We start from the raw sequence: 23,567 nt of genomic DNA, 5'->3' as shown, positions 1-23,567 counted from the left end.
GCTGCGCCAATAGAGAGTAGCAAGTATCGGAGAACATTAGGCACTCAAGCTATTAATATTAGCTCCAGGCGAAGGATTCTCTCAAAAATCGACTTTCAGTTAGTCAAAAAAGCAACTCTCAGTCAAGCGAACGTCACGGTGACAAAACGATTTTTCATCTATTGGCCTAGCAGACGACACATGCCTTTGAACGACACATGTCTTTGAAATGAGCTGGGTGTCCCAAACAACAATTGTTTCACAATTCTCGTTTCCAAGTTTCTATTACATCTTGAACAATGCGAATACGGTTGAAAACCGAGCCATATAGCAGCCTCGAATGCAGCAGTGACATTTGTTTGAGCAAAAGATGACGCAGCGGCATCTCTACTCTAGTTGCGGCACCTGGCGGCAAAACGTCGCACTAGCACTGACGGTCGCTTTTCATTGAAATCCGCTCCTTCGCCCGGATACTCAAAAAATATAGGAGGCGCTGGCCAGGTCAGCCTAGAACGGCTGCCTAAAAGTTCACATCAAGCCAGTTCAAGCCAGCAACCGCTCCGCGGGGCTCGTGCGGAATGGCGACGTCGGGGTACAAGCAGGATTTGCCTCCTGAAGGGGGCTATGCCCCCTTCAATTTTAAACGTGTGCCTGCCAAAGTATTAATGTCCGGTAAGTTTCATAAGTATCAAACAACATTCATCTCACCTAATGGTTTACGCGGCTCTTAGCATCTGAACCTCGGTGCTGCACAGGACGTTTCAAGGAGACCTCAACTAAACTCCTCTACGCCGGCTGTGCAATATACCACGGAAACGTTCGCCAGTGTGAATTTCGCTATCGCGCTATATACCGTTCTTGTTTCTAGTGGTGGAAGATTGCAAAGTACCGTAACACCTATCGTCGCGACATGATACGATGATACGCGCTGTGATGACTCGTGGTCGTCATGAAGCAGGTGCATATATTAATTTATCCATCTTTACAGGACATACATGAACACTGCGATGCCTTTCTTGCGATTAGCGTTCATTACACCTAATTACTGCTCGTTTGAGTTGCTGTAAATCTTGAAATGTGTCAACGAAGCGTGTATGGAGCTGTTGAGCCTTCATGCATCGCTAGTAATTTGTTGTCAGTTCTTCAAACGCAGCTTGCTGCTTGCCTTTTCAGCCAGCGCTGAAGTGCCAGCAGTCATCCTACTTCATTCGACACTTGCAACCATGTGATGCGGCTATGAATTTTGTAAGCGATTTCTTTGGAGGTGCTAAGACTTGAAACACCTTAAGTCAATGCATTGTTATATGTGTAATCAAACTCAGTGCGATGAATGAAAGAAGAGGATATGTGTGATGGACGACACTTCTGTTCTTCACCCCGAGCGTGCTTTTCTGATCACTGCAACATGTCTTCTTTTTTCTTGCACACAGCACTATCACTGAACTAAGGCTGTTTGCCTCGTTCCACTCTCGTCGCCGTCTCCTCCTAAGGACAGTCATAATAGCTAACTGCACTGAACTCTGTGGCATGTGAAAGACCTTCTTTCAGACTGTGCAGATATAAAACAACCTGTACGCAAAGGCTTGTGTTAGAAATTACACTGCATGCATTGTAACAAGCTTGCAAAAGTATAGCTTTTTTAAAACCGTTGCAACAATAATTGCCGCTGTCCAGATGTGACCTGCAACCTCCAATATGTGTAATCTGAGATTAGATGCCACCATCGGCTAATAAGTACCTTTAAAAATAAACCTACGTCTCAATTTTCAATCATTAGGTGCATGCTTCACATGATTATCTGGTATATAATAGCGGCCACTAATAGTGACTGTAAAAATTATACAGTTGCTTGCCTTGCAGTATTGCCAAGATTGCTTTCATGTGATATACAACTTGTTCACAACCAATTTATGCATAAGAAGATTTCATTCCACACCTTTGAAAGTCGTCATACAGGAAGAGCAGTTTACATGTTCATTAAAGGAGCAATTGTTTTTATTTTTTTATTTTTAATAAAGTGAGTCAAAGTGATAGAAAATAGAACCAAGAAACCGCCAGGCCTGCAGAGAACAAGCGGCACAGTCACAGTGAAAGCTGAAAGAGCGGCCTTTCCGGAGCCTTTTTTAAACACTCTTTGGGTCTCGGATACTAACACACTTGCAGGTTACCCACTGCATCATAAATATTCATGATTTTTGTGTAGTGAGGAAGCATCCACTATGCCATTATTAATAATTTTTTGAAAAACCGTGATACCTGCTGCACACTTTAAGCTGTTGTGTGCACTTTGTTGATGATGATATGTGGGGTTTAATGTCCCAAAACCTCCATATTATTATGAGAGACGGCGTAGTGGAGGGCTCCGGAAATTTCGACCACCTGGGGTTCTTTGATGTGCACCCAAATCTGAGCACACGGGCCTACAGCATTTTCGCCTCCATCAAAAATGCAGCCACCGCAGGCGGGATTCGATCCCACTACTTGCAGGTCAGCAGCCAAGTACCTTAGCCACTAGACCACTGCGACGGGGCGAGTGCACTGTGTTGATGCTGTGGCTGACGACAATGTAGAATTATGCCTGAGGCTTTTGTAATGGGCTGGATAATTCGACTCACTTGTTATGCAATTAGCATTGTGTGACGTCTGGTCGCTATTTCAATCATCTAAAATGATTTATTACACATGTTAACATGATTCTTTGTCCAACATGAAGCCCAAATGAGGTCTGTTCTTCAATCACCGGCGTAGCTCAGCGGTAGAGCACTGGGCTGCCACATAGAGGACCCGTGTTCGATTCCTATTGTGACCTCGGTATTTTTTAACTTAGTAAGTCCTTTTCTTATTTGGGGCGGCAGTAATTACAGACACTAGCGGTGCCATTTGAGTACTTTGATACCAGAATTGGCCCTTGTTGTGATCTCGGAACAGCTTTCGTTAGGTTTTTTCGATTCACCTGCACCAATCGGAACCCGTTCATGGCTGTGCACACGAAGTTCAGAAATCGTGCAGCGCGAGTTCAGTGGTGCAGGCAAAGCGCGACACCCGAAATGAATGACTATGTGCCGACAAAGTGCAGCCCTTATTTCTGTTTGGTTAGTTAACACCGTTCAACTAACACAGACCGATGGCGAACCGCACATGCAGACAATATATGAGGCGCAGACATTTTTGCAAAACACACTGCGTTAATAAGGCAGGTACGGCGCCTACGCCTAAGCACTGCGTCATCTTCTCAGCTGCACGCGCAACTGCACCAAGCCGGCACCGCCAGCGCAGGAGGTGCAGAAAAATCGTGAACCACTGCGGTACCTCTTCTGCACCTTTTGAAACAAATGGCAAAGTGCAGAGGTCGTCAATGCTGCACCGCTGAAACGAATGGCAAGGTGCAGCGCCTTGTGAACTGGTTCACGTGGTGCAAGCAAATCGAATGGACCTATTGTAACAGACTTTTTAAGCTTGAGGCTTATCACTTCGTATGGCAGAAAGCTGCGCTAGTTGGTATTGGTTCATGGTTAAAGGTGATAGACATGGAACACCTACACAAGTGAGAAGTCAAGACAACCCAAATTTAACCTGCAACTCTGTTAATAAAAAAAAGGGGGAATTTTAAGGGCTCGTTTTTTTCTTTGTTGAGCACGACATTAATTAGAACTAACAGCAAGACAGTCCTGGAATGTATTGGGGATGTTATTATTAATAATTGTCATATAAATGTGAACAAAGAAAAGTGGACAAAAGATAACTTACCACTGGCATGAACCAAACTTGTGACCTTCGAATACCATTATTCAAAGGTCGCACGTTATTTAAAGGTTGTTGGTCTGGTTCATGCCAGTGGTAAGTTATCTTTTCTTCCACTTTTCTTTATTCACATTTACAATACAATTTACATTACAATTAGTACAATTTACATCCCCTACACTTTCCTTGGCTTTCTTGTCTGTTCTAATCAATGTTGTGCTTAATTCTGAAAGTTGTTACTCAACATTTGTGCTGTCCTGGCTTCTCTCTTGTGTCCTACCCTTTTTATCTTGGGTCACTTCTGTTAACTTGTCTGTGAGCACCTGAAATACAAGAAAAGGTATAGCACAACAGAAGGAATGATTTATTGACATTAAAACAAACAGCGGAACTTTTCAATATGCTGACAAACTGTTTGTACATTCAAGAAGATTAACCACGGGCCTAGAGGAGGAAACACCACATGCTTACGGACTTGCCGTGGCAGTCAATGTCTCCCACTGAAAGTCTTCCTGAATATCTTCCTATGAAGCAAAGACCACCTAAACTTCATTGACACATGCATCATGTCAGATATTGCTGCGAAGATGTAAATATCCTAGCAAATTCAAGATTTGTCCATCCTGTGTGCACAAGAACTAGCACGTATGTGCCCCAGAAATTGAACAAGACCCACTACTTGCACTGGTCCACGAATAATGAAAAAGTAGTCCGCTGTCAAAAACTCTTGCGCTATGAAAATTGGGCCAGTCCCACTACCTGCCACTGGTCCACTAAAGATGAAGGCAGCACACTAGCAACAAACACCAATTAATATTTCTGTGCAGACGTAACCACTAATTTAGAAATTGGAAAGTGTTCAACGAGCCGTCAGGTTTGAACCAGTGATAAACACTATGAGCTCTTGTTACAGTGTGGTTTCTTTCCGGTATACTTGTGTGAAGACAGTACAATAATTCGTTCGTTTCTTTCAGGTTACAGGATGTTTGGGCTCTATGCAGTTTTTACTGCTTTCTCATGGTACATGTTGAAGAACAGTTTTGTTAGGAAAAAGTAAGTGTGGTGGTTTTATGTAGGTAATGCTTGAAACCATACCCACATAAATTGTCTAATTGTCGAGTAACACACTGTGGTAACTTAATGAGTGACTCAGCATATCAGAACAATCTGAAATTAAAGCTGTGTGCAGTACGTTAAAAATCATTGTTCTAAACCCATTTGAATGGAGGCTATGGTATGCCAAACATTGGTTATTGAGTCAGTGTCTAGCTAGGATTTTTTAATGAATTGTTTAAATACCCAGATGAGTTTAGATTTTTTTTTTTTTTCATACTGCACAGAGCTTCAATTCCACATAATTGGGATATGCTGATTTTCTTTGTAAATATCTCAGTTTAGGAAAAATTCTGTTCACAAAAAGGCACATGAAATATTTTGTATTATGAAAACTGCACATTATAATAAAAAAAAATAACTGCTTAATTGAATTCAGTACACGGGTAGGCATAATCTCTGCAAGATTCATCAAAATCAATCCAGAAATTTTGTTATTTATATGCCATGTTCCCCCTTAGGTCATGCAACATTTTTCCAAGTAATCTTTCAATGGCTTAATTAAAGATGATTATTGCCTTACAAGTTAACTGCTTAAAAAAAAATTTTGAATCCGTCTTGTTTGAGCAGAGTTACAAGGATTTGTAGCGCGCTGTAAGCGCCTCACGCCGCGACGAGCATGCTGGATGTTAAGCAGGGAAGGTTGGCACGTAGAAAGGAAGTCGGGTCACACGCAGGTCATGACCGTGAGCACCCTCTTCTTTTTGTTCTTCGAACATGCAACTTACTTTCAGTGGGATTGCAGGTGAGCGCACAGGCATGTCACGTCATCCCTCACCAGCCCTGGTGACAAAAGTGCTCAATTCTCAAATCAGCCAATGGCCGAGCACTTTATGTGTATGGCATAATTCGTCGAAAGAACAGCAAAGGATTTCTATCTTGAACAAATACTAGCGGGGCGAAAACGGAGACAAAAATGGAAAAGGCAAACTACAGCGCTGAATATTACTACTGCAGCGCTGTAGCTTGTCTTTTCTATTCTCATTCCCATTTTCGTTGCGCTAGTATTTTTTCATAATGCAAGCACACCAACTCACCCGTATGATCATTATGAAGTGATATTTAGCCGACTTTGAGAATTAATTCTAGATTCCGTGCCGCGTGCTGTGCTCCAACGTTTGGCTCACATGTTTTTGGGAGTCTAGACTACGGATTGGCCAAATTTTCTGACCATGCCCAGAAGTGTTTCAGGGCCTCCTTAAAGGACACCGACGTCAGACTTTTTGGTGGCGACTTTTTACTGTATTTAGTATTCATCTTTCAGCACCTGTGAACAAACAAACAGGGACAAAACAAAAGAGCATACATGGACAAGCGCTATCTGACGACAGATTTATTTAAAAAAAAAAAACAATTGTACGAGTACCTGACGTGATCTCGTTGAGGAGCACAGCATTCGCAAAACAATTGCTTGTGATCACAATGCCACAGATTGGCGCGTCCATAATAGAATGCATTGAAGGCACATCTAACAACTGAGAAGAAAGCGTCATTAAAAATATGATGACAGCAGTGAAATTACTTTATGTAACAAGGCGATTGAAAGATGGCTGACATACTCCTCTTTTAGTTTTTCAATCCAAAGGGCTTCTGCAATTTCTCTCGTGGTTCGCTTTGGGTATTTGAGAAAAATGGTCGCACTTCAGTAATAAAGGTGCACACCTGTGGTTATAGCTGCGCTAGTATTTTATTTCAAAGTAAATCATCCTATCGCAATAATCTGAAATCGTAACTGTGTGCAGTACAACAAAAATTGCTGCCACAGTGGAAGTGGTATGTTCACTTGTACCTTTTTTTTTACCTGGCGAGTGCATGCAGTCACAATTCCTTGCAGTCTGAGTGTCGGTTGTGCCAGTTCATTTTGCTTTTGTCTGACATTTAAAGGGACACTTAATAGAAATGTTGAGTTGTTTTAGATTGATATACTGCACTCTGATAACTCTAATATCATAAGTTTCATTCTCGTAAGTTCATCGTTAGTGGAGGAAACCGAGGCTGAAGTTTCATTTTTAAATTTTGCACCGTAGCCACCGCGCTTGACGTAAGGAATTCCACAATGTATTTTTCGTATTTGCGCGACATTGGCTTGATAAAATTTTCTGGAACTTCGTATGCAATAGCACCCACAGATTACAATGGGCTTCAATCTCGTCGATTAGAAGCTACGTAGGACCCAGTAGACTCCTTTAAAATTCTTCTGCGTCACAGATCTTGATGCGGGAATCCTAAGGTGGCGTATATACCAACAGTTTCTTTTTTGCGCGTTCTCTCTTTTACAGAAGTTTCTTGTAGCAGTAAGAGTGGTGTTTTCGAGATTGTGGAATTGTACCTTACTAATACGCAAAAAAAAAAAAATGCTCTGCTCTTTAGTGTCCCTTTAATCTCAAACGTAGCAGCAACACCAACTAGTCGTCTCTACACAACTTCAAGGATCACCCGTCTAAGATTTCTGGTTAACGTAACTGAACATTCCAAATGCCTTGTTCGTAGGCGATTCGTAAATGTGCCGTCACATTGCATACATCCTAGAAAAAAAAAAGATCTAGTGGTGCTGCCAACGTGTAACATTTTTATGCAAATTAGCCCACTCGTGAACTGCATGTGACTGAACTGCGGTATATTTTTCACTCAACTCTTTCGGATGTTTTTTGTAAACTAAATATCTCTCGTGTTTAAAGGCAGCGATGTGCATGTTATGCATGAATGGAATCGTATGTTGTCTTTTATTACAGGTTGATTGAAATTGAAAGTAACGATGGACATAATGCACTACAGCCTCTCCTGCTTGCTGAGAGAGACAGACTGTAAGTGTTAAACGTTTACACTATCTTCTGTTTAACTAGTCAGTCAGCAACAACATGTTGTTGTGGAACCAGCCTTTATGAAAATTCTATTTTTAGTCACCTCGCAATCACCGTTGCAACGAGGGTAGTTTCAGTTAAAATGCTGTTTCAAATTGTGACACTAAGAAGAGAAAGCATGATCTTTACATGCTACATTGGGGTTACGCAGTAGTCACTGTAAGCTTTTTTCACCATTTGGAACTGTTGAAAGTAGGTTTATAAATTCTCTTTTCAGCTGAAGATAGCGCATCTTCAATCCATTTGCTGTCCCCCTAGCACCACCTGGGCTAATGCCCTAAAGGCCAGACATGTCCATGCGAGCCTGTCTAGTTTGAACGTTTCAGCTAGGACTGGTCTCATAAAGAGTGGTTCACGTCTGTGTAACTGGCTGCGGCGGCTGCATTTCCGATGGAGGCCGAAATGTTGTAGGCCCGTGTGCTCAGATTTGGATGCACGTTAAAGAACCCCAGGTGGTCGAAATTTCCAGAGCCCTCCACTACAGCGTCTCTCATAATCATATGGTGGTTTTGGGACGTTAAACCTTACATATCAATCAATGTCTGTGTAACAACCATGTCACACAGGCATTTTAACAGGAAGGCTTTTTAACAGATAGTCCAAAGACTCAAAGGTCAAGTTCAAGTTGACACACAGGCACTTTCAAAGGGTGCAGAGTCAACGTACTATGGAGCAGAATGGAGCATTATACAACTACAGCATAAACTCAATTTTATGAAACCTAGTCTTACGATTTTCCTAATTTAACGAACAAATTATAATTCCCCTGCAGGGTCGCCCATAGGTTTAATGCTTTTACGTTCTTGAAGTCCTGAAGCATACTTCATCACAAAACCCAACTTAACGAATCATCCAGGAGAAAAAAAGATGCATAGAAAAAGAGCTTTTTCATATTGATGAGGTCTAGAACGTCTGGCAGTGCTGCCAGCGAGGAGCGATGTAATCGACGGAGCGGACACATTTTTGTTTTGGTTCTTACGAAACTAGAAACTGAAACTGCATGAAACAACAGCCTGCGCATTTCTTTCCAGGCTTTGGGTCAGTCCCAGCAGATAGCAAAAGCGCTCAGGTGAGGTGTATATAACGTAAGCGTGCAATCAATCACATTAACTCTAACCTGCATGTCTTTTAAGCATGCAGTTGAGAGTTAATGGCGAATACACTGACGTGGTAGCTTTTGTGAGTTGCTGCAATGCTGTTTTCAATTTGGGAGGACTGAAAAATCCTGTTCTCAATTTTACAATGTTCCCAGTTTAAAAAGCTTATTCATGGGTCCTGGTGACTTCATTAAATCGAAGTTCAACTTTGTATCGGGACATTAATGGCCATTGAACAATGGAAGAAGTAATGGCACTAATGTGCTCTCTAGTTCTCTCTGGGCTTATATGGACAATGACATAAAAAAGTAAAGCTGTGTGTGGTATAAATAATATGCATAAGGGTTATCAATAATTTAACAAAGTATCTTCGGCATTTGATATGTGCAAACTGCAGATACTCTCAACAACAGCAACGTGCCTATGTTGTCGCATCTGAGTGGTGAAAACATTTCCTCACTTTTGCTGCTAAACAAGTTGAAAGGTTCAAATGTATGTATAACAGTGTACAAACAATTTATATAAATATTGAAACACAGATAGCTAATATTTGGGATTTTAGTGGATTTAAGTTCTTTTACTTTTGGTTACCCAAAAACAACCATAAAGATCTGCAGTGCCAGGCTGTCTTTGTCAGATACACCTGAACCATTAAACAACCATTAAAAGCTGCCAGGTAGGAGCTCCACAACTCCATTGAGTCAATGAGCGTTACGAAGGCTATCGACTTCGAGGAGTCCACTCTCTGCACGACTGATGCAGAAGCCTAGCTCCTGTGCCAGTCGCACACAGCATGCCATGCATATATCTAAGTCTCCCTTCTGTAGCGCAAGTCATCTGAGCTATCGTGGGTTGGGGTGAATAAACCAAAAGGTTATGTCAACAAACAGCACTTTATTGCTACGTTAGCAATTGCATGTAAACGTCGCATAGAGGGATAGCCTGCTCTGCGTAGAAAAAAAAAAAGGGTAAGGCTTACTAGTTTTGTTGGTCGCTGACTTGTGGGTTCCATGAGATGATCACAGTCCAGTAGGTGCTGGCACAAGAAAGTCCGTCTCCCTGTCCAGTTGCAGTTGGCTGTTTTATTACCACCCTGTTTCTCTCGATGGATAGAGTACTCTTTCGTAGAACTGAAAGGCGGGCGGCTTAGAACTTATCTGGGGCAGCGCACAAAAGGAAACGCACTAGAGAAGGAAACAGGACAAGCGCTGGTCTAACAACTGATAATTTATTTGAAGGAAAGCATGTATATATGTGTGTGTGTGTGTGTGTGTGTGTGTGTGTGTGTGTGTGTGTGTGTATGTATGTATATATATATATATATATATATATATAGTTATGGGAAAAAGGCGTCTGAAAAATACCTTTACTTTAGGTAAACAAGCAGGCGTACAATACGGAGCCCAGTCTGCATGAGCTCGCCCTAAACATCGTCCTCTTTCCTATAATGTTCATTTGTGGTACCCTGTATGTAGCATCATCCCCGGCGGCGAAGGCACCGTCTCGGTGCTTGGTTGGTCCGAGTAATATCGCTTTAGCCGAGTGACGTGAACAACGCCAGAACACGATTGAGGGCTGGTCGCGCTAAGAGGTTCAATTTCATATGTCACGTCGGTGACTTGGTGCACTACACGGTACGGACCCGAGTACGGCGAAGTAAGCATTTCGCACATACCAACTCGCCGTGATGGCGTCTAGAGAAGGACTGTGTCACCTTGACTGAAGTGGACATCACGATGGCACGCGTTATAGACTAGTCGTTGTCGTTCCTGTGAATTGCTCAGACACAGGCAAGCAATCTCACGTGCCTCTAGAGCTCTAGAGATCACATCGCGGGCATATTCTGACGTGCGGCTAACGGCAGGAAGTAGCGTGTCAAAAAGCAACGTAGGTTCTCGTCCATACAGGAGGAAAAAAATGGCAAGAAACTTGCAGTATCATGCCGGGACGTATTATAGGCAAATGTCACAAATGCGAGGGTGGAGTTCAAGTCACGATGGTCAGAAGAAACGTACATGGCTAGCATGTCCATGATGGTTCTATTTAGCTGTTCCGTGAGCCCGTTGGTTTGAGAATAATATGCCGTTGTGAACTTGTGCTTTGTAGAGCAAGACTGAAATATGTCTTGGATAACTTGTGATGAAAAGTAGCGACCCCGATCGGTAAGCAGTTGCCGAGGAGCGCCATGGTGTAGTATGACGTCTTCCAGGAGAAAGTTAGCGGCGTTGGTCGCACAATTGGTAGGAAGATCCGCGGGATGGCATACTGAGTGGTGTAATCCGTGGCGACTGCTATCCACTTATTTCTGCTGGTCGATAAAGGGAACGGTCATAGTAAGTCGACACCTACCTTATAAAATTGTTCGGATGGGATCTGAATGGGCTGAAGGCGTTCTGCTGGAAGGGTTGCTAGTTTTTGTGGTGTTGACAGGATTTGCATGAGGCGACGTAACGGCAGATAGATCGGTAAATACCGGGCCAAAAGAAGCGACGTCGTATGCGGCTATAAGTTCTTAAAACTCTCAGGTGACCAGCTGTTGGAATATTATGCAACTGTGCGAAGACAGTCTGACCCATATGTTGTGGTATCACCAACAGCAGCTCAGGTCCGTCAGGATGCATGCTGTAGCGATATAATTCGCCATCTTGGAGCAGAACCATGCGGAGAGGCGGAGGAGTTGTGGGACCACCGAGCCGAAGGATTAAATCTCTGAGGTGAGAATCACGGCGTTGCTGATCTCCGATGTTGCTGAAAGCGGAAAGTGCCAAAACGCAAGTAGACTCATTGCTCTCAGAAAGGTCTGCTGGGTCTACTGGATGACGCGACAAGCAATCAGCATCCTCATGGTGGTGGCCTGATTTGTAGACAACCGTGTATGAATATTCTTGTAGCTGTAGAGCCAACCGGCCGAGACGTCTGCTAGGATCTTTTAAGGACAACAACCAGCATAAGGTGTGTTGATCAGCGACAACCGTGAACGGGCGTCCATACAAATACAGCCGAAATTTAGCCACTGCCCAGACGAGTGCGAGGCATTCGCGTTCTGTGATGGAGTAATTTCGCTTTGCTGGCGATAAAAGACGGCTAGCGTATGCAATAACACGCTCGCAGCCATGTTGTCGTTATGCCAAAACAACTCTGATTCCGTGGCTGCTGGCGTCGGTACGCACTTTCGTTAGAGCGCATATATCAAAGTGGCCGAGAATCGATGGCGTCGGAAGTCTAGTCGTCAGTTCAACGAATGCTCTGGTTTGTTCAGGTCCCCACACAAAAGTCACACTTTTTTTAATAGTTCCATGAGCGGGGGTGCGACGACAGCGTAATTCCGCACAAATCTACGAAAGTAAGAACAAAGGCCCACAGAGCTTTGAACGTCGTTCGCAGAGGTCGGCACAGGGAAATTCTTGACGGCGCGGACTTTCTCAGGATCGAGACGAACACCAGAAGAATCAACAAGGTGTCCAAGGGCTGTCAGCTGCCAGCGGCCGAAGTGACATTTTGACTAGTTTAGTTGGAGCCCTGCTTTGCGGGAAACCGAAAGAATTGTTGAGAGACGCTCGAGGTTAGTTTTGAAAGTTGGCGAAAAAACATTGACGTCATCAAGGTAGCATAAGCAGATTGACCACTTGAAGCCGTGAAGAAAAGCGTCCATCATTCGTTCGAATGTAGCCGGGGCATTGCATAACCCGAACGGCATCACTTTGAACTGATATAGCCAGTCGGGAGTTATAAATGCTGTCTTTTTATGGTCCAGATCAACTGATATCTGCCAGTACCCGGAACGAAGGTTGATGGAAAAGAAATAATTTGCTCCACTAAGGCAGTCAAGAGTGTCATCTATCCGGGGCAGGGGATACACTTCTTTTTTTGTAACTTTTGTTAAGATTTCTGTAGTGACACGACACAGAAGCGCCAGGTGTTATCCTTCTTTCTCACAAGCGCAACGGGCGAAGCACAAGGACTTGAAGAAGGTTCAATGATGTCTCGGGCAAGCATCTTGTCGACTTTTTCTTGCTGGATCACGTGGCGCTCTGTGGAGGAAAACCGATAGGGTCGCCGGTGTACTGGATTTGCGTCGCCGGTGTTGATCCGGTGCTTCACAATGGTCGTTTGACCTAGGGGTCGGTCGTATAGATCAAAGACGTCTTGATACAACGCAAGAAGGCCACGAGGCGCAGACACATCCTCGGCCGGGAGATCAGAGGCAACAATTTTAGCAGTCTAGTGTACTGCCCGACTGAATTCTGGCAGATGACGGTGTGTCCTCTGTTAAGGCAGATATGTGGTAGTCGCCGGCCAGGGCAAGGGTTGCAAGGGATATTCCTCGTGGCAGCACTTCAGAGCAAAGTCCAAAGTTCGCAATAGGGAGACATGCCATGTTGTCCTTCATTGTGATGATGGTGTTGGGGAATGCAACATTGAGCGAACACAGGACTAGGATTAGGTGAAATGACATAATCGTCGTCAGCCACAAGTGGATCAGAAGAGACGTCGATATACGTCACAGCTCGACAAGATAGGCAAACAAAGTCGGCGGAGCATAGCTTTGGCGGCGCAGGATCAGGAGGGTCAACGGCATGTGATAGGACTAGCTGAACAACACCAGCAGAACAGTCACTTAGGGCGGAATGTTTGGACAGAAAATCGAGTCCAAAAATGATGTCATGAGGGCAGTGGTCCAGTACGTAAAACAGAACAGTAATATGACGTCCAGCAACAGTGACGCGGGCGGCACACATCCCAGTGACCGCTTTTGTTGCACCATCGGCTACTCGGACAACAGTGATCGGAGAAGGAGTGAACACTTTCTTGAGTCGAGCACAAAGGCTGGAGTTCATGACTGATATGTGAGCGCCGGTGTCAATGAGTGCTGCCACAGAAGTACCGTCAACATTTACTTTAATCAAGTTGTTGTGTCCGGGTATCGTATACAGAAAAACATGTGCCATGCAAGATTACATCTGATCGATGAAACAAATTTCGTGCTCTGATAGCGCAACAGATGGCTGGCTAACGCAATCGCCAGCTCCCTTCGCCATGTGATAAGCCTCCGCAATGTCACGTGTCCGTTGATTATGATGGCGATCGATGATTGAAGTCTGCTCAGAAGAAGGAATGCAACAGCACTCATGCCAATGACTAGCGAGGTGAGACTATTGCTACGGCATTGTCAAAGGGTGGAGTATCGTCGGTGGGGTATGCAATTCAGCGTACGAATAAAGTGTTGAGGCCGCCTTCGACGTCGTCTCACGTTTCTCTTTCTACTCTCACTGCACCTGGTTTCTATACCAAGACATGCCCATGGTTAAATTTGCAGAGTATAGACCTTTGCATCAGGCGAGAAGGTGCGGTCTGGCAAGCAACGCATTCCTCCTCTCTGGCATGCGGGTAACGGCTTGGACTGTGTGTGTTGAGGCTGGTATGTGTGGCGTTATCGAGCAATTTGCCGTGTATTAAGCCAACCTGCGAGTTTTGTTTTTCTTGAATACTATGACTGTCAAGAATTGGTCACAGGGAACCACTGCACTGTTTTTGGGTGCAGTAACAACTACAGAAAAAGGAAACTGCTGTCGGAAGAAATATGCCATGTGCATCAGCAGACGCGGAGTTTTTGTGGCTGTAGACTGTTCAATTTGCATGTTTTCCCTGTTAATCACGAGCAGCGGCTTCTATGGCTTGCAAACCTAAACAGGAGAAATTTTGTACCTTCCGCGGGTACTCGAGTATGTTCCGAGCACTTCTTCTCAGGCAAACAAACAACAACGACTTCGACACTGATGTTCAACCTCGGCTTTGAACAGAAGGTACGCAGCCAACAGCTATTCCAACAACAATATTACCCCGATAACAGCGTCACAACATTCCTCTCTATCGCAGGTCAAAGTACCGCGGCACCGAGAGTCACTCAAATATCGCGATTAAAAAAAAAGAACATAAGAAAGACGCGCAGGCACGTCAGCGTCGTTTGATGTAAGAGCTGTATTCAAGTGCACACCTGTAAAAACATATGAGCGGGTATAGATACGGTCACTCTTTCAGAGTTGAGAAACAATTTAGACAAAATTTTGTGCGGAGTTAACAAAAACCATCAGTGCCACGAAATAAAGACGAACCACTACACTCCAACGCATGACTTCATGCAAGAATCGTAGACGATGTGACGGCGTGGCTTAAAGAAATATTGTTAGAAAAGCGGATGACTACAGCTCAAGAAGCACAAGGACAAGATTCACTATGCTTTCGAAGTGCTGTTGCTCATTCTGGAAAAGAAAGACCTGAAAATACTGCGCATCCTTCGAGCAGAAAGTGAGTGCATCAATAGAGGCGGACTCGTTCGTGGCACTGCATAATAAAACAATTGACTTTCAACAACTTGAACCATGTCAGAAAGTCTCATGGACCAATTTTCTAAAGAACCTGCATCATTTCAGTCAACATTCAGCGCGTAAAAACCAAAACCGAACGGTAAAACCGCAGCGGCATGTATATCTTCTATGCAAACAGCGAGCTTCCTGCATGCCAGATGGGTCGCCAGACCGGAAAAGGGCTGCCAGCTAGCAACATGGCGGTGCCCACGAAAAAAAACGTCTATAGCAAACTCATGAGCCACCTGGAGGCACCAATAAAAAATAGCAACAAACTTAAAATGAAAGAGTCACAAGTGTAATAACTATAATAATGGATGAATGGAGGACACAATAATTTCACAATTGGTTTTGGGACGTTAAACCCCACAAATCATCATCGATGATTTCACAATTAGAGACAGGGCAATTAATGACACAGTTATACCTGACTATATCATGGTTAGGTAAATTAAATTATTATATATATCAAACTTTTTCGAACGCGACTGTGTTTTCACATTGATGCATAGGAATATTGACAGCTTCACTGAATAAATTTAACATGGCTAGAACGCACAGACATATATTGTAAGTAATAAATGAGACAGTGACAGCACCCTTGCTGTGGGCCGGCTGTTCTTTATGTGACTTCCGTTTTATGTTCATTCATCTAGCTTCCAGCGTGCCCGAGCCCCAGCATCTTTCTTGGTCACGATACTCGGCGATGACTGCCAAGCGTGCGGAGAGGCTGCTAATGCTTCTGGTGGCCGGCGCTGGCTGAATTGCAGTGCTTGGTCCCGGTCACGCTGCGTCTCCGTGGGAAGATCTTCTTCTGTGTTTTCCAGAGGTTCGAGTTGTCTCTTTCACTGGGGTCGGTCTTTTCCATAGTGTGACGTCTCCTGAAAACTTGCCAACAATGTCTCTGGCCGGGCATACCCGACTGTTTCCAGATCACCGCAGTTCCAGTTGATGCCTGTTCCACCGTAGTTGTTCAAGCAGGGCAAGGCACTGCGCATTCACAACTGTTGAATGTCACAACGAGTTGTTTGTGAAGGATCTAGTTGCGGCAGTGGGATCTCCCACCTGTTACTAAAGAGGGGGCAACAAGCGTCCGGGCTATCGATCGATGCACTCCATGCCCTTGCGGTAGTTCTGGTGTGCTCCCCGAGATGCTCATAGTGGTCGTCCTCGACAAAGTGCTACTAATATTGGAGCCGTAGCACACAGAATTCACATCACCAGCAGGAGACTCGGGGCCCCTCCAGCAAGCCCTCGATGACACTGACCACAGCAGTCACAGGCACGTCGACATCATCCATAAAGGTAGCACTTAGAACGCCTTGCGCATAACAAACCTCCACATGCTCGCCTTCCAATAAGTGCTAGCGGCCAGGCATATGGGTCCGCCTGGTCAACAGGATCTCCTGATACACCTGGATCATGTAGTGATAGGGCACCGATCATATTTGCGGCATCTGTGGAGACATTCGGGTGCGCTGTTAAGAGGTTCAGTACGACGGGTGCTAGTGACCCCAAGTGTCCAAGCGATGATGAGCATAGAGGAAGCTTTCTTGATGGATGTGGCTAGGAATCACTCTTGGCCACTGGCAAGAATGTTTTGGCGTCAGTTGCCGAGACAGAGTTGGAGCACATCTTCAGCATGGGGTTTGTACTAGGTCCGGCTGCACAGTTATCTGCCGGTGAATTGCTGTTCGCAGTTGCAACCTCGAAGAGATGGCACTCTCGAGCTTCGACCTCTGAAAGAGATGTGTCAGGTTCGTTGGTGGCGTCATAGCTAATAGGGCCGAAAGCAGCTATCTGAGCTGCACTCCACTCTGCCAATGACTGCTGCTTCACACCTTCATACCGGTGCCACGCTGTGGCACCTTCCTGAAGGCGGTCTACAGCCGCGGACTATTTCTGAGGCTCCGTCCAGGCCCCGTGCGCTGCTACAGCGCTGACAGTCGCCACCCAGCCGTCTGCATCATTCTAGAACCCATAGAATTCAGGTAGTTAGCAGAGTTCAGGCGATAGTTGGATGGCAGGTGAGCGTTTAGAGTGTGCCGACACAAACGGCTGGGTTGCTGTGAGAGCTGTGCGGATACACGCACACCTGAGCTCTCTGCGATTCTCCGTTGAACGGAATTCAATGTCTTGTGAGGCGGCCGCAGCCAGGGGCATTCATTGCACAGAATGTTGGTACAACAGCAGGACATATCATGGACATTTTATATCGCGCTATTCAAGTGTTAAGTTCAAAACTGAGTTACGCGAGGGTACACCTCAGCTGCGGGGCTCTACCCGATGAGCCGCACGTGGAGCCAGTGACAATGTCAGGGAAGTGGGAGGTGTTAGTTGTGGTCTCGGTAATTGGTTGCTTGTCTGAAGGAGCTTGTACAGCATCCCAAAGCTGCTGAGAGGTCCATAGAGCATATAACGAGAGGGTGTCGTGATGGGAAGCATGAACAGCGCTCCCGGGCAACGGAAGACCGCGCGCTGTGTTGGCGACGTAGGGGTACGCCAAGGAAACCCGACTGATGTCTTTTGAATGCTCACCTGTTAGAAGAGTCTTGAGCACGAGATTCATATCATAGGAAGCGTACGCGACGTTTGCAAACAACAGGAGCTTGTGCGCCTTCTCTGACAAGGGTGGTAGTAAGGTTCCTGACAGATCCTACCCTGTAACCACCGAAGAGGCATTAATGCTGTCCGCAGATGATTCGTTGGGTAGCTGCAGCAGCGGTCGGATCGTGAGGTCCATTACTCAGGAAGCGTGGATGGCGTTCCTGGATTGAGAGACCACCGGTGCCGATGATCTGGAGGCACACGTGGCTTCATCCGCAAGGTTTAGTTGTCAAACTGCGGTTTTGTAAGAAATAAACGAAACAGAGACAGCACCTTTGCTGCGGGCCGGCTGTTATTTATCTGACTACCTTCTCTTGTTTCTCCATCTAGCTTCCCGTGTGCCCAAGCCCCAGCGTTTCTCTTGGTCACAAATATATATATATATATATATATATATATATATATGAGTGCGACATGTCCCCAAAAGTCGTCTCACAAAAGGGGACTTTCCCACGTGCATTTGGTAAAATGACCAGTGTGGTCATAAGGGTACCTCGAACAGTGCGTAGAAACTGTTACTTGTTATCACATGCTTTTTCCTGTGATTCGTTCGCATTGCTGTGCCGTCCTATGCTGTTCACTTCTCAGGTTCCTTGTAAAAGCACTTACATCAAATTTACTAATGTCAAGATTTTTGCATCCACATGTAGTGATCAGCTCTCTAATAGGGATCCGTGATCCAAAATGCCACTCGGGTATAAACAACTATCCAATTGATTGATTTATATCCTAGGTACTAAGTACGATTAATAACACCCAGCAAGTCGCAATTTTTGGCTCTGGCAGCACTTCTTCGTGGTTGTCTCCAGATAGCGCCCCAGCTAACCACTTTTCTACGAAAAGGAGTGACATGAGACTCAGCTGCTCCCCTAACATTTTGTCTGCTTGGTGCACACGTTCAGCCATGTTTTGTCGCCAGCATTGCTGTCGTCGCCTTACAAAGTGTCGAGTAGAATTGAATAAGATAGAATCACCGCAATTGAGGCCGTTGCGAACCATTTTTGCTTCCATTGACCCTCTTCAGATTCCAAAGTGCCCGGGGACACATGCTTCGGCACTGCTTGTGCGTGTGTTATTAGGGAATTTCGATGTGCACAGCATTCCGATACATGCAGAGGTGTCTGTGCAATATTTCCTAACATAAGGAACGCACACCAGTGGAGAAGTTGAATATCGTGGGCATTCGTTATGCACTTCTTCTCATCTATACAATATAATTATCTTCATCCTCTGGGTCTCTGTCCTCATCTTTACTGGGTGTCACCACCATCATCATGGGGTGTTTGCACGCTATGCTTTCTCAGACTGCCCGTTTGCTGCTTAGTCCTTGGGCAGAATGAAAGCAGTGTCACAACACGTTGTCACAATACATTAACCTATAACAGCTCTAATAACAAATTTGTACTTGCCTGGTTTGTTTTTGCACCTTCAGATGGCCCCACCTCTCCAGCGTTCCACGGTTACGGTCAACGTTACTAGAATTTTGGTTATAGTGGCACATGGAGGAAGAAAAAGCTCCATGCGACGGCTAACTCGGTATTATGCGAGCGCAAAGACGTCTACGGATGAACTAATATTCACTGTTAAGGATACCTGGGTGTTACTTGCTGGTGACGGTATTTATCTATGCACACACCATTTTGATAGCTTGTGGTTGTGTTGGCATGTACCATACATGTAAGGAAACTACACATTTATTGCGCTTTTTCTGCACTTCCAATCAGACGACTGCAGTTCACAACACTTCCGTGACATGCTGACTGTCGAGCACATGTCGAATCATGCTCTTTTCTTTCCCCTTTCTTTTATTTGTGGTTTGCATCTTGTAATTTCATGAAATTATCCAAAGCAGTATGCAACGAAGGCCAGGCATGAAGAGCGAGAGCATTTGCAGGCATGGGTGCCACAATGAAAACACTTGAATCATGGACGTCATCGCTGCTAGCACATCATGACTGAGGATGGTATGGGTGGAATCTATCACACCGATCACGTAGCACTAGTGTCGATGTTGCAGGACATTCAATTTTCCCGCTGACCTTTCGTATGCTGTTCGCCGTCAAAATCAAATTACTTCCACACGATGGATGTCATTAAAGTTTCGTCAAGAAGACCTTGCATACCGAGCAACCAAATGAAGGGCACACCTCGATATCGAAATTTAGTGTCAATGCTCCTTTACCCGCTGGCTTCTGTTAAACAAAAGAACCGGAGTGGTCTCCACGAAGGCCGTGACGATCAACACAGTTGAACATGGAGGAAAGAAGGCTCACATCAGTGCTGCATACAGCATTCCAAGAAGCAGACCGAGTAAGTAAGATATTGAAAAACAACAGTAATATGAGGGCTAAGGCAGACTGCAGGCTTCTGGCACCCTATGAGCATGCAAAGCAGTATATCCTGACGTTTAGTCACTGTGCGCATTGATACTGTATTTTCTCATCAACAGCCCTTACCGGCATTTGTATAATCCTAATCCGTGTCACAAACTGTGGCAAAAAAAAAAGAAAGAGAGAGAGAGAGATCAGAGCATATTGTAATAAGCACTTTTTCTTGCATTGTCACGAAGCACTGCTGTGAAGTCAGTATGGATACCGATTTTTTTTTTTTTCACGAAAAATCTGTTAAATTCTTTAAACGTTTTATATAAAATCATGTTTTATATGATATCACCGAACTGATTCCCTTTTTTAAGGAAGTTATATATATGCCGGTTAATTGTCTCCTAATGGAATGATTCTACACTGAATAACACATGGTCGATGGGCAGGTTTGTTCGAATGAATGAATGAATAAACTTTATTTAAAGTTTGGCAGTTTTCACCGGGCGAGGTGGGGGAAGAAGGGATGAACCCCTGTCCCTTCCCACTCTCCATCGATTATGATGGCGGTGCCTCAGGTGGCCGCTCAAAGTCTTTGGACCTGAGTGGCATCTTCAGCTTGTCGGACGGCCTAAAGTTGGTCGGCCAGCTCGTCGCTGGTTAATGCCGCCTCCCAGTGGAAGTGCAGCTAACGCCGCCATACGGCAACAGTGACCGCAGCTCACTGCGGAGGTCGGCCCCTGCCTTCGCGCGGTGGTAGCAGCAGCAATTGGCCTGGGAGTTCGTCACCACCTAACATGCGTCGCGAAGGGAGTGGCGGCTGTGACATTAACTTTTCCATCACACTCCCAAAGCATGTGCCACAGTGTGGCCCTTTCCCAGCACGCTTTACACGCGTCCAATGGGTATAGGTAATTTTTTTTTTAAATATCACCGATTTTAAAAGTCTCGAAGAAACAGAGACATATCAGAAACAAAACCAAGTAAGTGTTTCATTAAAGGAGAACCGACACAAAAATTTTGCAGCTCTTTTTTTTGCAATAGGTTGCTTATGACCTGCTTATCACGGCTGGAAACCTCGTTTGCATGAGTGCCTGATGGTTGTTTATTTTGAAATACTTTAGAGGGCCCAGTTACGGCTTCAAAAAGCACCAAGTTAGGCAGGAGCTGTTCCGGGCTCAAGATAAACACAGCTGGCCACGTAACCACGCAAAACTGTGACGTGGGCGCCGCATGCGAGAGTGTGCATGAGCGGGCACTGCACCGACAGTACACGCGAAGTCACAGGCACACAGAGGAGGAAATCAATCGTAGCGCAAGCGCGAGGTGTGTGCCAGCAACCAGCCAACACAAGCTTGTGACGTAGGTTTGATTACATTGCCCCTGTGTTGATTTGGGTGTCGCGAGGGGCTTTGCATCTCGTTTAGTCGGGCGGCATGCACTTTAAAATTAATCCTAAATATGTTCTAGCCTATATTTCCCTTCTATATCTTGTAGATGTCGTGTATGTTTCCACGTAAATCTCTCTCATTATCTCACCTTCAAAATTTTCTGTCATTGCTCCTTTAATAGATCTGATATGCCAGGTATGGTCATGTAAGTATGTCAGTAGAGCTGTTTGAAAAAAAAAAAAGCTCATTCTATTATATTAGCAACAGATTGTAGAAGCGAATTATGTTCATTCAATAAATATGACAATAGGTGAGGGTAAATATTTTTTCAGTCCAAGGAAGCAACGAACAATCTTGCACTCATGATATGTTGTGCTTTTTAATCAAATGATAAGCACATAAAACATCATCAATAATTGTTTTGATTAACGAAAAGTAATGGGGTAACTTTTTCTAACAGGTACCTGAAGCAGCTGAAGAAGAACCGTGAGGAAGAGCGGGAGCTGATGAAGGATGTGCCTGGATGGGTAGTGGGCACCTACTACGGAGAGCCCCTGTACAAAACAATCAGTCCCGACACTCACCTCGATCCCGTCGCTGAGGAGTTCTTCGCGCATGCAGAGCCCAAGAGAGCCGACGAGATTTGGCACTACTGGGACACCAACTTCTGAACTGCTGTGGCTTTTCATCATTTGCTAGGGGCACTGCCTGTTTAATTTGTTTGCTTTAGATATCCCGCTTGAGTGCTTCCATTAAAGAGCACAAGAGCCTGTTTTTGTTCTTTACTAGCCGATACGCAATTACCATCTCAAAGAGTATCAAAAGCTTCTACGACTCTGTAAACCACTGGTGATAATCATTGGTGGTTAAGCCTGACGAATTCCTTACACGGTGCTTTTTAGATGTCATTTATGGCCTTTTTGGTAGAACGAATTGAATTCACAAGCAGTTTGTTCCTGATGCTGCTTCAGTCTAATTGCAGTCCCGGCCATAGCCACTCTCATTCTGATGGTGTGAGCGCGTTATCTAAATTGTCCAGAGACCTCCATTATGGCACCTGTCGGTCTGAGTAGCTTTGGGGTATTAACCCCCCCCCCCCCCCCCCCCCGTCAGCTTTCTCTAGTCATCGTATTAGCATTATGTGTTGCATCACTGTAATCATTGGGCTGTCTATTGCTATATTTATTTATACAAATACACTAAGGGCCCGAAGAGAGCATGACATAGGGGGGGGGGGGGGGATGCAAGCGTGGGTACAAGAACGAGGTGTGTATATATAATGGTAAAAATAAACACAGAAACCACGAAATAAGCTGGGTAACATATCCTTCGAGTTAAACAATATGTGCTTTCATTCTCGCTAATCAATCAGTACAGCTACAAAAAGAAAAAAAGTGGGGGGGTGGGTTGGAGCACAATTCAGAAGAGACAACAAGAAAGTCTGAAACAAATGTACACAAGGCAAAGTACAACTCTAATGACCATGTTGTGTTAACAATTTTAATGTGGAAGATGTTTTTTTTTACAAAGCATGCAAATATTTTTATGCTATGGATGGTTTCCTTCCAAAAACACTGTTATGGCAGCTTGAAATAGAATTGATTCTGTAAGTGACATGACAGATGAGAGTAAAGAGTTCCATTTTATAATCAATAATACGGCAAATTTTGATAAAAGTTCGTCTGGGCAAAATACTCGCCGAATGGATACATGGCAGCAGGCAGAAAGTTAGATCGAGCAAATGTGGTGTTATTGTGAGAAAGATTATGAAAAAACACCAACCGCACAAATTTTCTGCACGTGTCAAGACGGACAAGATTTAGCATTTTCTGAAAGACAGATACACTTACGTAACAAGAATATGAAGACAAGATAAACCGGGCTGCCTTATTTTGGGCCAATTCGAGTAGGTTAGACAAGTAATTTTGATGTGGGTGTCAAATGATGGAGGGGTATTCCAAAGAAGGCCCGTTGAGGGAACAGGATTACAGAATTCATATATGAAACCATTGATATCAGCAGTTGCAAATGTTCCATTTATGCAGCAGTTTCGTTCAATAAATTTTTCTTTACTGAGACTGCTGTAATACAT

At 44.6% G+C, this 23,567-nt stretch overlaps 1 protein-coding gene across 1 annotated transcript; it reads left to right on the top strand.

Moving 5' to 3' along the window:
- Positions 1-495: 495 nt before the first annotated feature.
- Positions 496-22,247, top strand: ND-B16.6 (NADH dehydrogenase (ubiquinone) B16.6 subunit). Its single transcript, XM_037426384.2, has 4 exons — positions 496-651; positions 4,695-4,773; positions 7,566-7,637; positions 21,936-22,247. The coding sequence occupies exons 1-4, from the start codon at positions 558-560 to the stop codon at positions 22,144-22,146; spliced, it is 456 nt and encodes a 151-aa protein (XP_037282281.2). The 5' UTR covers positions 496-557; the 3' UTR covers positions 22,147-22,247.
- Positions 22,248-23,567: the final 1,320 nt, after the last annotated feature.

This window comes from Rhipicephalus microplus, chromosome 3, assembly GCF_043290135.1.
Source record: "Rhipicephalus microplus isolate Deutch F79 chromosome 3, USDA_Rmic, whole genome shotgun sequence".
Lineage (NCBI taxonomy): Eukaryota > Metazoa > Arthropoda > Arachnida > Ixodida > Ixodidae > Rhipicephalus > Rhipicephalus microplus.
Note: the sequence above shows the minus strand (reverse complement) of the source record. Positions and strands in the feature narration are given on the sequence as shown.